We start from the raw sequence: 16,771 nt of genomic DNA on the forward strand, positions 1-16,771 counted from the left end.
TGTATTTTGATGGTGCGGCTCATCGTCATGGAGCTGGAGCAGGGATTGTATTCGTGACTCCTGATGGAGGGATATTGCTATACTCTTTTACTCTAAGTCATCATTGTTCAAACAATGTCGCTGAGTATCAAGCTCTCATACTCAGACTTGAAATAGCTGTTGATATGGAACAGTTGGACATTCAAATCTATGGTGACTCTCAATTAGTGGTTAACCAACTCTTGGGAAGTTATGAAGTCAAAAAGTCCGAGTTAATTCCGTATCACAAATATGCAACGCAACTAATGAGGCGGCTTGGAGGTGCAAGTATTAAGCATGTTCCTAGAAGGGAAAATAAGCAAGCTGATGCATTAGCTGCGCTAGCCTCTTCACTTACCATGCCGGATCATGAGATACAAGTCCGTGTGTGCCGAAAGTGGGTAGTTCCATCACTGATTGATGATGAAAATATTGAAGGAGGCGACGCTCATTTGGTCTCAACCTATGAAATTGACAAAGAAGATTGGAGACAACCCCTCGTTGATTATCTCAAGTATCAAAAATTACCTGAGGAGCAACGTAGAAGAACTGACATTCGTCGTCGAGCCCCTCGTTTTATCTTGTACAAGGACACGCTGTACCGAAGATCATTTGAAGGTGTACTGTTGCGCTGTCTGAGCGAAGACGAGGCATATCAGGCGATGCACGAGGCACATTCTGGAATATGTGGAGCACATCAATCCGGTCCCAAGTTACATTTTCGGATTAAAAGAATGTGCTACTATTGGCCTACTATGGTCAAAGATTGCATAGAATATGCTCAAAGATGTCAAACTTGCCAGTTTCATGCAAATTACATTCATCAACCACCTGAGCCATTACACCCGACCGTTGCTTCTTGGCCTTTTGATGCTTGGGGTCTTGATGTGGTAGGACCATTACCAAAGTCGTCCGGTCAACATTTATATATATTGGCTGCGACCGACTACTTTTCTAAATGGGTTGAAGTCATACCGCTCAAGCAAGTTAGAAAGGAAGATGTGGTGAATTTCATTCGTGTGTATATTATTTACCGTTATGGAGTTCCCCGGTACATTATTACTGATAACGGAAAAGCCTTCTCAAATAGCTTGATGGATAAGATGTGTGAAAATTTTCACCTCAAGCAATGCAAGTCCTCCATGTATAATGCCCCCGCCAATGGCCTTGTAAAGGCATTCAACAAAACTTTATGTAACTTGTTGAAGAAAGTGGTGGCTAAATCAAAGAAAGATTGGCACAAAAGGATAGGCGAAACTCTTTGGGTTTATCGCACCACGTATCGAACTCCGACGCAAGCCACACCATATGCCTTAGTCTATGGTGTAGAAGCTGTCCTGCCTCTTGAGCAATAAATTCCTTCTTTGAGAATTGCTATTCAAGAAGGGCTCACGGAGGAAGAAAATGTTCGTCTGCGCCTTGAAGAATTGAAAGCTTTAGATGAAAAGAGATTGGAGGCCCAACAAAATCTCGAATGCTATCAAGCCCGTCTCTTTAGAGCTTTTAATAAGAAAGTTCGACGTCGCTCCTTTCAAGTCGGGGACATGGTACTTACCGTTCGAAGGCCGATAGTTATGACTCATCACATTAAAGACAAATTCGTCTCTAAATGGGATGGGCCATACGTCGTTCGAGAAGTCTACATGCATGGCGCGTACAAACTGGTGGACAGAGATGGCGTAAAAGTCGGTCCTATAAATGGAAAATTCATGAAGTTATACATGCCATAAAAAAAAAATGAAGCACTCCATGACGCATGAGTCTAAACTGCATGTTGCTCCAGACCCGTATGAGTTAAAACTGTGGACAACAATCACCAATAGTGTAGCACGTGGTTAAACTGCTGAAACACTCCACCAAATCTAAGATGGTAAACAAAAGGATACTCCTGACCCGCAAGAGTTTAAACTGTGAACGGTAGGAACTACGTGTGACTTGATTCCCTTTTTGGGATACGTAGGCAACTTAGAGGGCAACTTCTAAGTTCAGTTATAACCATATAAAACTAAATCCTTTGTCCGGATGATTCTTTTGCAAAAAAAAAAAAAAAAAGAGCGGTTCTCTTTAAGACAGTTCGAATTATTTTGTGACATATACTTGAAAATGTATTATTCAGATTACCAAATTATTTGAATAATTACCTTTTCAAGTGTGATCAAAATTATGCAAAGATGAAATTGTTGTATTGCAATTATAGCCTAAAATGATGGCTATTGAAAGAATAAGGAAAAAACGAGAGGACGTCTACAAGAATGTAAAAAAAAAAAAAAAAAAGGAATTCAAGTTTCACTATGAAATGTTTGTGCTCATAGCTACACGCTTTGAGCAGGTAACAAAAGATGAAATTTGAAACAAAGTAAAAGATTGCAACTATTCCTAGAATTCAAATGACGACAGCTCCTTTCGGTTGCTTTCAAGTAACACTTGCATCTTGTACAAAGTTTGCCTCTCCTCAGCAAGTAGGGGTGGAGAATTCTCAATCTTTTAAACTTCATTTTGTAAGTCGACCATCACGCCTTGCACTCGGGTAAGATCATCTTGCTCTTCTCGTAGCCGTGAAAGTGTCTCCTTCCTGTGAGTATCCAAGAACTCAAGCCGCTTCCTCAACTCGACTTCCTCGCGATCAATCTCCTTAAGTTTCAACATGTGCGTTGAGATCTTTTCCGCTTGTTGTTTCTCCTTACTCTGAGCATCTCTAAGATGTTGGGTGGCAGTAGAAAGCAACTCATTATATGATTCAACCGAAATTTTATTTGAGAGGGAAGATTTCACTGCGATGTAATGAGCTGCATTTGCAAAGAAAACCTTTAAAAGGCCTTGCAAATTTGAGATATCCGTGGCATTGAAGTTTCGCATTTCCTCCATGATTTCACTTGATTTCATTTCAAGAGCAGGCATGCGCTCCAAGGCTGTTTGAGATATCATCACCCTTAAGTTATTCCACAACATTTGGATATAGTCTCGACGGCATGTTGAGATCACACTTTGGGGGCAAAATTCAGACACTTGAGGTGCCCTTGGCCACGATGGTGGATCGAAAACTTTGAGTTTCTTTTTGGCTGATGGAGTCATGTGTTCCGCCTTCTGTGGCGTGATTTGCTGAATCACATTTCCACCCTCTACTGCTTTTTTTAAGTTCTCACTAGCACTCTTTTGTTGGGTAGAACTGACCACTTGTTTGGTCAAAAGTTCAAATGCAGTAGGTCCTTCAACTGATGCTTGTCTTGGTTCTCCATCATCAATGAAGATCAAATCTTGATCATCCAACTGTAGGGAAAATGTTATGAGACAAATCATGAATATGAAATTAACAAGCAAATTTCAAATGCTAAATTAAAGAAGGCAAGGAAGGTCCTTACAATATTGGCACGGCTTATACCAGGCACAGATATATCCGGAATGTCTTTAAAGAGTTCTTTAGGATCTAAACCAATATCATCCAAAGGGAGAGTCATTACCTTGGACTTCTTGCGCTTCCAATGCTGGTCTGTGCTAGAGGATTGCTCATCCTCCTCATCAAAAGGCTCACTCCTCTTCCTCTCATGTAAATTGCAAGAGTCATGATCAATAGCCTTCACAATGTTTGAAGGAAGATGAAAGGAAGTACCCTTTGAAAATTGTTCATCAGGAATAAGGTCCTCAGGAGTAGCAATCTTGTTGTTTGAACTCTTCAAAATTTCCTTCTCATTTCTCACAGTCTTTTGCTTCATCTCAAGACTATTGCCAACCTTGGAAGGATTGTTCAAGTTTGCAAGTTCCTTCCCTTTTGACTTCTTCTATTCCCCATTTGATTTGATACTCTTAATCAAAGTATCACGCCCTTTGAGGAGATGATCATCATGTACCATAGACCACCATGTTTGAAAGCCTGAAGATGTGTGCTTGCTAACATTCAAGGGATAACTAGGAAAAAGTACCTTTGACTCTGTCTTACTGCGAATGGTAGTGCGCCAGAGAATCCGACTCAAGTCATAATTTGTCGAACGAACATCTGCCCCGAGTTCCTGTGGAGGAACTTGATAAAACCCGAATTGCCGCGCGAATCTATATGGACTATATGGCTCAACAAGGAAATCCCCTTCAGCATGCAAAACTAAGTAATTTGAGCAGGCGCTTACAAAATAACTTAGTTCGAGATTCGCTAATTTGCCATTGTCAATGAAAAGTTCATTGCGGTTCTTCACAAGAGAAGTGATTCCCCAAGTTACTTTGTCTCCCTGATGAATGAGGTCGCAAGCACTATTTTCATCAAAATATCGTGCGCCACCCTCTCCAGAATAGTTGGTCATAGTGGGTCCAGGCATGGTATTTGGAGTCGAATAATGGGTAGAGAAATAACTCGCTAACCAAGCATATACGTAGTGCACCGGAAAAGCCGCACGTACACACCCTGGGGTAGCTGAGTTTGAAATTTTATCAAGCCCACGATATATGTTTAGCAGGACAGGAACAGCAAGACAAGTCTTACGACCTGCAGCCATCATACTAGCCATTTTGAAAGTAGATGGTCTAATATAACGGAGGTCCTCATCTGGTAAAACAAAGACACAGAGCCAGCAAGATATAAATACTGCAAGATAGGTCTCTTCCCGCAAGTGAAGTTTAATTCCGATGATATTAAATACGCCATTGTCTTGACTTGAAAATTTGCGCGGTTGTCCAATTTCGCCATCCGGATTTTGGGTTGCTTGAGCACGAGATGCCCTCTTTTTCCTTCTCTGCTTTGGCTTTGAGTACCTGGTTTTGCCTTTAAACCAGAAGTTAATCCATTGGTCAGCAGAAACTCCAGCTTTATTGGATTCCCCATGTTGAAGATGATGTAAGGCTGCGAACAGATACTCACAACTTTGTGGAATATGCTTTAATTTCTTTTCATTAACCCCAGTTAGCTCTTCCGCGCATGGGATTACCTCTTCATAAATACCCCCGATGATTGGAAGTCTTCCTAACTTGTGCAAGTCCCAAAGTGAGAGAGACAGTTCCCCAACAGATGTATGCAAGGTATTAGTGTCCGGACACCATGCCTCACAGAATGCCCTAAGTACATGGGGATTCCTATCATATGTGAAAAGCGAAACATATAAGGCGTCAAACAGGCAATTTTCGCGGAGCACTTGCTTACTCCTGCCGAGAATATCCTCCAACCATTCCGAGTAATTCTCGATGTAACTGAATGCACCACTGAGTCTCAAGGAAGGACCCCAGTGTGCATCTCCATCTATGATCCGCCTGCCAAGGGTTTGAAAAGGAGTTGTCCTTGGCTCCTTATCGTGAATAAGGGATTTCAAGGAGTGAACCTTCGCGCCATCATCTTGAGGAAGTTCGAGTGACCAATCCTTCAACTCTGGGTACTGGTGAGAAGGCCACTTACCCGAGTAACTTCCTTGTATAGGGGGATGCACCAATAATTTCGTTCCTTTGTCACCGGAGTCACCATCGCTGTTAGTGATAAGGAGATACTTTTCGTTTGAAGAAGCGACTTCCTTGAACACCACCATTGCATCAAGACTAACCTACAACAAAAGGAAGGAAAAAGAATGTTTGGTTAAAATGGCATGGTCGAAGATAGTAAAAGTTTCTTGAATTTTGGGTGAGTTTTATTGAAGTGGGTAGTCGTGTCTTATTCTTTATGTACTCCTCAAGCCATAATCTGGCTCTCGTGGGGAGTTTGCAGTTGCGCCTTCTTCAAATTTCTTGGTCACACCTCCTTCATGTACTCCTCAAGCCATAATATGGCTCTCGTGGGAGTTTGCGGTTGCACCTTCTTCAAATTGAGTGGTCTACCTCCTTCATATACTCCTCAAGCCATATTATGGCTCTCGTGGGAGTTTGCGGTTGCACCTTCTTCAAATTTCTTAGTTGCACCGTCTTCATGTACTCCTCAAGCCATAATATGGCTCTCGTGGGAGTTTACGGTTGCACCTTCTTCAAATTGAGTGTCCACCGTGTATGTTGTAACGAGGGATCCTCCCTTCGTGGCAAAAAAAAAAGGGAAAAAATGGCATTGACAAGAAATAAATGCCATAAAGTATGTGAATTACCTTAGCGTTTTGAAGTCCAAGAGCTACGGTCCTAAAATTGTGGACACAATTGGGACGTCAATTTGCTCCAGCAAGAAGCGTCAATGTCAGCTGTAACTTGAAAAAAAAAAAAGGGAGTCCTTCAAGAGCAAAATTTTGCCTTGCTTCCTAAGAAGGGATATTCAAGAGAAGAGACACGCAAAAAAAAAAAAAAGGGACGTGTTGCATGCATTGATGGGACAAGCTCTTCTGGTGGGTTATATTCGTCTCTAATGTCAAGTGTGGCATTGCTTAATCACTATGGTAAAGGCAACACAGATGGTCAACAAAATAGATCAATTAAGTCCAAATCAAGCAAAATTCACCAATTTCGTCATGAGAAGTGGGCATGTTAATCATTGAAGCCTTTTGGATTTCTAGTTGCTACAAAGTCACAAGTCTATCCGTTAGGCTATATGTGTGCTTATTGGATTGAGTCATTCAATACAATGGAAATTGACGTGTTTAACATGAATTCTAATTCAATATTATGAGTTGCATGTGCATCGAGTCAATTTGACAAGTAACTAGAGTGCGAAGCTACGCCGTGGGAGTTTTGACAACAATTGAAGTTTGACAAAATCGAATTTTCAGCAGCAACAAGTGCAAGAAAAAAAATTAAAATTCCAGCAACATCAAATGTGAGAAAATTGAATTTCTTAGCAAGAAAGTTTCCAGATAAGATTGTGTTACCTGGGGTGAAGTTCGCAAATTGTAATTCACCAAGAAGGCTGGAAAATTTTGGTGCGATTGGAATAGTATCAAGATGAAAGCTGGAAAACCTCACAAGCTTGAGAGTTTCGCAAATTGTAATTCTTCAAGAAAGCTGAAAAAATTTTGGTATAGCTTCGGGCAGCTTTACCTCTGTATATAAAACTCATATACGCTAGAAAAGAGGAAGTCAGTTTCTCATTCAATTGAGGAAGCTGGTGAAATTTGGGAAGTGCCGTGTTGCCGAAAAACTCGTTTAGGCCATGAGTTGGTCTTAGCACTTTCTGGTTTCAGTATCTTGCTTGACGCTTGAGGGGTTTAGAAAGTGAAGCAATAGGGGTTTGATTGAACAATTGTTCAGAAGCTCGGTTGCCTAAGGGTCCGCGATTAGTCTCTTGGGACATCTGGAATTCTAAAAATCAATGAAGCCATATTGCAGACAATACCATTGGTTTGATAATTACCAAACCACTTCGATAATGCAACTACAATTTTAGCATCTTGGGTTCAGTTTCCAAAAGTCATTCGGTTGATAGTTTTCAATGGTTTACAAGTTGATTTTAGCAATTGTCGATTTGCTCCCATGGTGCTTGATTGAATATTCATTCTGGGCGGTGGACCTATTTTGATTGGTACGTGAAAGTAAAGGTCAGAAGGAAAGAAATCACCTACCTTGTACACCGTCCAATAGTTGGTTTTGGCAATTAGCCAATTCATTGCAAGTGCTCAATGAATTCGGCAGTGCTCAATGAAGTTTGCTCAATTCCAAATGAATTCGGCAGGCACTTGCCCAATTACCAATTCATTACAAGTGCTCAATGAATTCGGCAGTGCTCAATTTGGAAATGATTGAAGGTGCCACGGCATTATGATTCTATACATGAATCAATTTGGTTCACAAGTGTTCAACTGCATTGTGAGACTAGAAAGCAAACTTGGAAGCTACAAGTTTCGGCAGTTATACTTCTTTAAATCAAGTTTAAGGAATCAATTCCAATTTGCTTGGGAATAGGATTCGGCAGCCATCGATCTTGTTCCCTGGTTTGAAACCTCATGCAAGGTGGTGAAAATTAGCAGGTTTGGCTGGCGGTTACCTAAGTTGAGAATGTTCCAAATATTTGTGACCAGTTTCTCGTAGCATTTGGAAATATAAAATTCGATGGGTCTTGCTCCTTTAAATCGAGCTGGTGCCAGGTTGCCAAAAAAAAAGAGAGAAACCAATGGCCGTCTGGAATTTGCAAAGGCTGATTATAGCAAGATCATGAACGTGGAAGCCACTAAATTCGAGTAACTTCCAATTAGCTGAGATGCGAATTGGAAATTATCAATTCGATTTAGCAAGTCTGCCGCATATAATGTTGAGTGCCGAAGCGTGAAGACATTTCCTAAGCTTTGCACCACGTTTTGGTTCTCAAAAGTGAGAGTTTTATAGTAAGTATTGAATGGGAAGTTTCCATAGAACGAATTGGTAGCCATGCTTTGATTATTAAATGTTTAGGCGGTGCAATGGTCATAGGAGGATTCCTAATGCAAATAAGGCTACATTGAAGTTGCTGAAAGTGAAATTAAATTAACGGTGCCTACTGGGACTTCCAGGTGAAGAATGTCTATGGAGCAAAGCCTTCAAGGGACATGGGACCATTCTTGTCGGAATAAAATCGATTGGAACGTTTGAGCTTTAATGTTTGGTGTCTTTAATGTATTGCAACTTTAAGTTAATGGTAGTCACTTGGACTAGTCTCCAATGGAATTCCAAAGACCAACAGAGCAGCAATTCGGGCAATACAATTGGCTTTGGCAATTACCAAGCCACTGAGGTTCGAGACTAATTGCAGCAATTTCATTGTGATTACATGGGAATGATCCTATGCATTGCACCTCGCCATAGACCTCATGTGATACATGAACCATGGGGACTTTTGGTCATAAATATGATCTTGGATCACATGTATTAATCCAAGCTTAAATTGGCCAATGAATTGGCCTTTCTTTAAAAAAAAAAAAAATCAAGTACTTCAAGTCTCAATTTCAATCTTTGACAAGCAAGTCTCAATTGAGTCTTGAAGTGGGGGCATTTGTAGACAAAGAAAATTTATTTAATTTATTTTAGTCAAGATTTATTTAAATTAAATCGATCTTGATTAAATTAAATTAAATTAAATTATAGAAGTCCATCATGTTTTGGACCGACAAATTGGGTCAATATTATATGGGCTATTAAATCAAGTTAAATCCATAATGTCCATTTAAATTGGAGTGAATTAATTGATTTATTAATTCACAATGGACTATTTGGGTTGGCCCGTTATTTAAGCCCAAGTTAAATGGGTTTCTTAAGGGAAAAGTTACCCAAAATGCAGGAAGATTCTGGAGGGTTTTCTTAAGGACTTAGCCTACATATTTTGGCTATAAATAGAGGTCTTCCCCCAAGGCAAAGATATAGAAAAATCCCTAACATTCAGAGAAACTCTGTCAAATTCTCTTAAGAGCTTTCTTCCTCAAATCCAAGTCCAAATCAAGTCAAACAAATCCTCCTGCTATTGGTGTTGAAGACTTGAAGTTCCAAGTGTTTGACGCCATCATCAAATCAATCGTTTTCTACGCTGAAATTGTAGGAAACACCCTTTCGATTGGAGAACAAGTCTTTTCGGCCCTTCAATTGAAGCTATTCGAAGAAAAGAATCAGGGGATTAATTTCTTTGATTCAAGAACTTTCAGAGATTGTAACCCGCTTATTATTTGATTTAATAAATTTGATATTTGTGCAAGTTTTATTGTCTTTCATTTTAGGCAACAAAATTTGTGCTTACAGCATTACTAAAAACCTCCTCAATTCAAACAATTCTCAACTTTTGGCAATTTCAGTCAAAACAATACATAACAATCCGCTATACAATTTATCATCAATTTGCATAAAAATGAGCTTCATTTCATAAAAACAAATGCAAATTATCCAAAGAAACAAGAAATTGCAAGCAACAGTACAATATGCTTTGACCTAATAATTGAGAAAAATTATACAAAAGATATCACCATATTCACAAATTCCTCAATATTAAGCATAGAATTCGTTCCATTGACATGTAATAGCACAATGTAGCACATTTATAGTAAGAAAATTCAACAAATAAGCAATCACCAAAATATGCCCAAAAACTAGAAAAATGTAAAATTTGGAATTATAAAATCTCAAAGGAAGTAGCAAATTGTTACCTCAAATGTGTAAAGTGATGATAGAGGATGATAGTAATGCAAAAAATGAAAGAGAAACAGTCCAGATTTGTCCTCAAATTTTAGAATTGCAGTTCGGCCCTAATTTCTGTTTTAACAATCAAAATCCCCCAAATTGATGTTTTTGATATGAAATTGTTGAGGGTTTATGATCACAAGATGTTGGGAAATATTTTTGAGGTGAAAGATTGGAAGAAGAACGGATGAAATGGAAGATTGAAAGAAAAGGGCTAGGGTTCGGTGAAAAGAGGGAAGAAGAAATTGAAAAAATGCAGAAACGAGGCTTCGGTTCTGCTATATCCGCGAACCGATCCGAGCTCGGATCGATTCTGGAAGCCCTCGGATCGAACAGGGCTCGGATCCGCCACTCCAGAAGTTCAATCGAGCCCTCAGATCAACCCTGGTTTTGTTGGATCCGAGCTCGGATCCCACACGATCCGGGCTCGGATCATTTCCAGTCATGTCTCGGATCCTGAAGGCTTGGATCCGTCCCACCAGAAACACAGACGAGCCCTCGGATCCTGTTGAACAATTTCGGATCCGAGGTCGGATCTTCAACTTCGCCTTTGATTCTCAACGGATCCGAGGTCAGATCCGTCTGCGTTGAGTCGAATCCGAGCTCGGATCTGTTTTTTTCCGCATTAATTGCAGAAACAGCAATTTTTCAAACTTTTTTCCCATTTTTCAGTAATTTCTAAATTACACCTTGGATGAAATTTCTATCAATTCTACCCTTTCACGCAAGTGTAATATACCATAAACACAGTATCCAACCTCTCAAAATACATCAAACACATATACATTGCAAATCGAGGGGTGAGGTGCTTTGATCATTTTGGCACTTTTACACTAAAATAGCACCTTTGTGTATAAGATGCACATCAAATGAGTCTATGAGCATTTATAAACATGTTATCACCGAAACTCACTTGAATATACTGGAAATGAAACATTGTATATATAAATGGGAATTCTAAACAGTTAAAACATAATTTGGTAAGAAAACTTCCCTTTTTACACTTGTTCTTCAAATGCACCTCCAAGATGGATGTTGAAACTCAGGTACCTCCTACAAACACGTGAAATACATATAATTAGTCAATCAAATAACACCAAAATTTAAGAAACACATGAAAACACACAACTACAATATTATTATTGGGTCGTCTCCCAACAAGTGCTTTGTTTAAAGTTGTTAAGCTCGACTTTCCTATAGTTTCTTTAACTCTCCATTGTCGTTCATAAGGAGTAAATCACTCCTTTAGGAACCCTTTCTCCGGCTAAATAGGGTTTCAATATTTGACCATTAACTTTGAATGGGGCACCATTTTCTCCTTTTATTTCCACCGCTCCATAACGAAATGTGCGAACTATTTCAAATGGTCCGGATCATCGAGATTTAAGCTTTCCAGTGAACAATTTAAGTCTTGAGTTAAACAATAACACCTTTTGCCCTTCTTCAAAATGTTTAGGAAGAATATGTTTATCATGCCAATATTTGATCTTTTCTTTATAAATTTTGGCATTTTCATACGCATGTAACCGGTGTTCCTCCAATTCACTTAACTCAAGTTGCCTCCTTCCACCTGCAAGATTAAAATCCATGTTAATTGCTTTAATAGCCCAATAAGCTTTATGTTCAATCTCTACAGGTAAGTGACAAATTTTTTCATAGACTAAACGATACGGTGACATCTCTAAAGGTGTCTTAAATGCCGTTCGATAAGCCCATAGTGCATCATCTAGTTTTGTGGCCCAATCTTTGCGTGATTTAGTCACGATTTTTCTCCAAAATGAGCTTTATCTCTCTATTAGCTAGTTCCGCCTGCCCGTTGGCTTGAGGATGGTACGGAAGTGATGTCTTGTGCCTGCAGCCATATTTAAACAATAAGGAGTCAAGTTGTTTATTACAAAAATATTTTCCTTCATCACTAACTATGGCCTTTGGGATACCAAATTTGCAAAAAATATTCTTTTTAAGAAACCGGAGTACAACCTTAGAGTCATTAGTAGGTGAAGCGATTGCCTCTACCCATTTAGAAACATAATCCACTGCTACTAAGATGTACTTATTATTAAAAGAACTAGGGAATGGTCCCATAAAATCAATACCCCAAATATCAAATAGCTCAACTTCCAAATATGTGGTTAGAGGCATTTCATTCTTTCTAGAGATGTTACCAATTCTTTGGTATTGATCACAACTTTTAACCCAATCTCTAGCATCTCGGTACATAGTAGGCCAGTAAAATCCAGATTGCCATACCTTTGCTACGGTTTTAGTTGTACTAAAATGACCTCTTGTTTCAAATGTATGACAATGCATTAGTGTACCTCTTCTTCCGGAACACATCTTCTAATTATTTCATCTGCACAATATTTATAAAAGAATGGTTCCTCCCAAAAATAATGTTTAGCATCATTTAAGAATTTTTTTCTTTTGTGAGAATTCAAATCACTTGGTATCACTCCACTAACTACAAAATGAACTAAATCAGCATACCATGGTGACTTTTGAATTGCTATTAAAAACTCATCTGAAAATTTTTCTTTAAAGGATGAATGGTCTTCTTGAGGCATGTTTTCCAGTCTAGAAAGATGATCAGCGACTAAGTTCTCGGATCCCTTTTTATCTTTGATCTCTAAATCAAATTCCTGCAATAATAAAATTCATCGAATTAGTCGAGGTTTTGCATCTTTCTTATTTAAGAGATACTTGGGTGCTGCATGGTCGGTATAAATGATGACTTTAGATCCTATTAAGTACGATCTAAATTTATCCAATGTAAATATCATTACTAGCAACTCCTTCTCTGTTGTTGCATAGTTGACTTGGGTTTCATTTAGCATTTTACTTGCATAATAAATGACATAAAGTCGTTTATCATGTTTTTGCCCAAGAACAGCTCCAACTGCAAAATCACTCGCATCACACATCAATTCAAATGGCAAGCTCCAATCCGGTGATGCTATTATGGGTGCAGAGACAAGTTCTTTCTTCAACCTATTAAAAGCAAATAAGCACTCATCATTAAAGAGAAAAGGAACATCTTTTGCTAGTAATTTACATAAAAGTTTAGCAATCTTGGAGAAATCCTTAATAAGTCGCCGATAAAATTCCACGTGTCCAAGAAAACTTCTAATGTCTTTCACATTGGTAGGTGGAGGCATTCTCTCAATAACCTCTATCTTGGCTTGATCTACTTCAATACCTTGTAAAGAAATTTTATACTCTAGAACAATACCCTCACAAATCATGAAGTGACATTTTTTTCAATTGAGTACAAGATTTATTTCTTCACATCTTTGCAAAATTAGATCTAAATTATTAAAACAATGATCATAAGTAGATCCAAATACAGAAAAGTCATCCATGAAGATTTTCATGATTTTCTCATTAAAATCAAAGAAAATTACCATCATGCAACATTAGAAGGTGGCCGGTGTATTGCACAGTCCAAAAGGCATTTTTCGAAATACAAAAGTGCCGTAAGGACAAGTGAATGTGGTTTTCTCTTGATCTTCCGGTGCAATGACTATTTGATTGTATCCTGAAAAACCATCCAAGAAACAATAAAATTCATATCTAACCAATCTTTCTACCATTTGATCAAGAAAAGAAAGAGGGAAATGATCCTTTTCAGTAGCTGCATCTAGTTTTCTATAATCAATACAGACTCGCCACCGAACAACAATTCTAGAGGAAATCATTTCATCATTTTTACCACGTACTATGGTCATCCCCCCTTTCTTTCTTTGGCACTACATGAGTAGGAGAAATTCAAACACTATCAGAAATTGAAAAAATTATACTTGCATCCAGCCATTTAAGAATTTCTATTCTTACCACTTCTTTCATATTTGGATTTAACCTTCTTTGAGTCTCAACCACCGGTTTAGATTTTTCTTCCAACAAAATTCTATGCATACAAATAGTTGGACTAATTCCTTTGATATTAGAAATTGTCCATCCTATAGCCTTTAAATGCTTCCTCAAAATACGTAAGAGCTTTCTTAGTTGTTCTTCATCTAGTGCAGCATTGACAATTACCGGTAATGTCTCCTTTTCTCCAAGAAATGCATATTTGAGGTGTTTAGGGAGTGGTTTAAGCTCAAGCTGTGGAGCTTACTCACAAGATGGTGGAGGTAGCCCTTTGCTCAGCCCTAACTCCTTATACGCATTTCTCCTTTTGTAAGGAACCTATGCCTGCAAAAATTCAGTCATTTCTTCAACTTGTTCCTCTTGTAAACCTACACTATTAAGACAAAGTTCAAGAGAATCATTATCAAGATTAACTTGACTCATCTCTAATGCCAATTCATCACATATGTCAACAGAATAAACATGGTCGGTAAAAGAGGGATACTTCTCCACTTTACTTAAGTCAAACTCCACTTCCTCTTCACCAATTTGAAACTTGAACTTACCATATTTAACATCTATTATTGTACCTGCAGTGGCCAGAAATGGTCTACCAAGTATAATAGGTACATTGACATCTTCCTCCATATCTAAAACGACAAAATCAACAGGAATAATGAATTTCTGCACTTTAATAAGCACATTCTCCAATATGCCCATTGGATGTCTAATAGACCTGTCAGCCAATTGCAAGGAAATGTTAGTACGTTTTAACTCTTTCAACCCCAATTGCCTAACCACAGTTAAGGTGATCAATGAAACACTTGCACCAAGGTCACATAGTGCTTTGGAGAATTCTACGTTACTGATAGTGCAAGGAACTGTGAAACTCTCAAGATCTTTCAACTTTGATGGTAATTTATTTTGTATGATGGCACTACATTCTTCCGTTAATGCAATTGTCTCACTATCTATTAACCTCCTTTTCTTAGTCATTATCTCCTTGAGAAATTTTGCGTATAAAGGAATCTGCGAAATAGCATCAACAAAAGGAATGTTAATATGTAATTGTTTGAAAATGTTGACAAACTTCTCAAATTCTTTGTCATTTCTCGAAGGTTTCAATCTTTGTGAAAATGGCACCGGTGGAGGAATTTGTGTTGCCTCTTCAATTTGTAGTTCACACTCTTCCACCTTTTCTTTCCCGTCAGTTTTCTTACTGTGCTATCCTAACTCACTCAACTGCTTGTTTCTCTTCTTTCATAGTTTCTCTCACTTTCAACTACATGTGGCTCACCTATTTTCTTATCACTTTGGAGGGTTATGGCCTTTACATGCTTCTTTGGGTTCACCTCAGTCTTGTTAGATAAATTCCCTTGATTTCGATTGTTAACCGCATTAGCAATTTGGCCTAATTGGGCCTCTACATTTCTATACATATTGGTGATTTGGTCCATCCTTCCCTCAATTCTTTCAAATCGTTGAGTAGTGGCGCTAGCTAACTTTTCAATTTTATCATTTGATACATTTGCCAGCTTTTCAATTATCAATTTCCAAACTGGTTTGGACTCCGGAAATGGTTGCTTTGGTTGAAAATCCGGTGGATTAATTGGTCTTTGTTGATTCCCTTTGTCCTTCCATCCAAAATTTGGGTGATTACGCCATCCTGGATTATAGGTATTGGAGTATGGATTATTTTGGGGTGAACGGTTGTAATTGTTGAGATATTGAACCTGTTCACTGCTAGAACACATAAAATCATCATAATCTCCGCCGCAAGTAGTACAACATGTAACAACTACTCGTTGATTAGAACTAGAACCAACTTGACTATTAAGCATCTTAACCACATTATCCATCTTTGCACTTAGCATATTTAAAGTATCTACTCCAAGCATACCTGCGGTTCTCCTTGTATTACCTCGCTCGTTGGCCCATTGGTAGTTATTTGCAGTCATTTCTTCAATCAATTGTTGAGCTTTCTCGGCTGATTTTTCCATCAATGCTCTTTTCGCTACCGCATCTACATGCATCTTTGTTGGATAAGTGAGACCATTGTAAAATGTTTGCACTATCAACCAATCTGGTAAACCATGATGAGGACATCTTCGTTGTAATTCCCGATAGCGCTCCCAAGTTTCATACAATGTTTCTCCTTCCTGTTGAGAGAAACTAGTTATATCCATTCTGAGTTTAGCAGTTTTTCCAGGTGAAAAGAACTTATTAAAAAAAGCTTTAGCTAAATCAGCCCAAGTAGTGAAAGTATTTGGAGGATGAGATTGTAACCAAATTTTGGCCTTGTCCCTTAGCGAAAATGGAAACAATCGAAGTTTAATTGCATCATCACTAACACCATTAAACTTAATTGTATCACAGATTTCAAGAAATGTTGACAAATGAGAATTTGGATCTTCGGTAGCATTACCTCCATATTGAGATTGTTGTACCATTTGAATCAGTGATGGTTTAATTTCAAAATTATTAGCATTTACCATTGGTCTTGCGATACTAGTTTGAGATCCTTGTGTCCCCGGTAAAGCAAAATCTCGTAGAGTTCTCCTATTTGGTTCGTTTTTTGCCATTTCTTCCTCAAACGGTAGCTCTATCAAAATTTCCTCTAACGGCTGTCAAACCTCTTGTTTCTCTTGATGTGGTGTATCCCTCCTTTGTCTCCGAAGTGTCCTCTTAATTTCTGGATCGAAAGGTGCAACTTCTCCATGTGTTCGATGCATACACTACAAATAGAAATAAGAGAAATTATGCAGCTTTAATTGTCAACAACTAAATTAATGCAAAATCAACTATAAACAACTTAAATGGAAATATCTAAATTAATAAAGATGATTAGACCCTAATATTGCCGCTCCCCAGCAACGGCGTCAAAAACTTG

The 16,771-nt window shown here is 38.4% G+C and overlaps 2 protein-coding genes and 1 non-coding gene across 3 annotated transcripts; 1 reads left to right on the forward strand and 2 right to left on the reverse strand.

Moving 5' to 3' along the window:
* Window positions 1-14,220: 14,220 nt before the first annotated feature.
* LOC113780175 lies at window positions 14,221-14,877 on the reverse strand. The gene has a single exon (XM_027325991.1). The coding sequence runs from the start codon at window positions 14,875-14,877 to the stop codon at window positions 14,221-14,223; it is 657 nt and encodes a 218-aa protein (XP_027181792.1).
* Window positions 14,878-15,119: 242 nt separating this feature from the next.
* Window positions 15,120-16,463, reverse strand: LOC113780176. Its single transcript, XM_027325992.1, has one exon. The coding sequence runs from the start codon at window positions 16,461-16,463 to the stop codon at window positions 15,120-15,122; it is 1,344 nt and encodes a 447-aa protein (XP_027181793.1).
* Window positions 15,970-16,076, forward strand: LOC113781847. Its single transcript, XR_003469746.1, has one exon. It is a non-coding gene; the product is annotated as a small nucleolar RNA R71 (small nucleolar RNA).
* Window positions 16,464-16,771: the final 308 nt, after the last annotated feature.

This window comes from Coffea eugenioides, chromosome 8 (genome assembly GCF_003713205.1).
Source record: "Coffea eugenioides isolate CCC68of chromosome 8, Ceug_1.0, whole genome shotgun sequence".
NCBI lineage: Eukaryota > Viridiplantae > Streptophyta > Magnoliopsida > Gentianales > Rubiaceae > Coffea > Coffea eugenioides.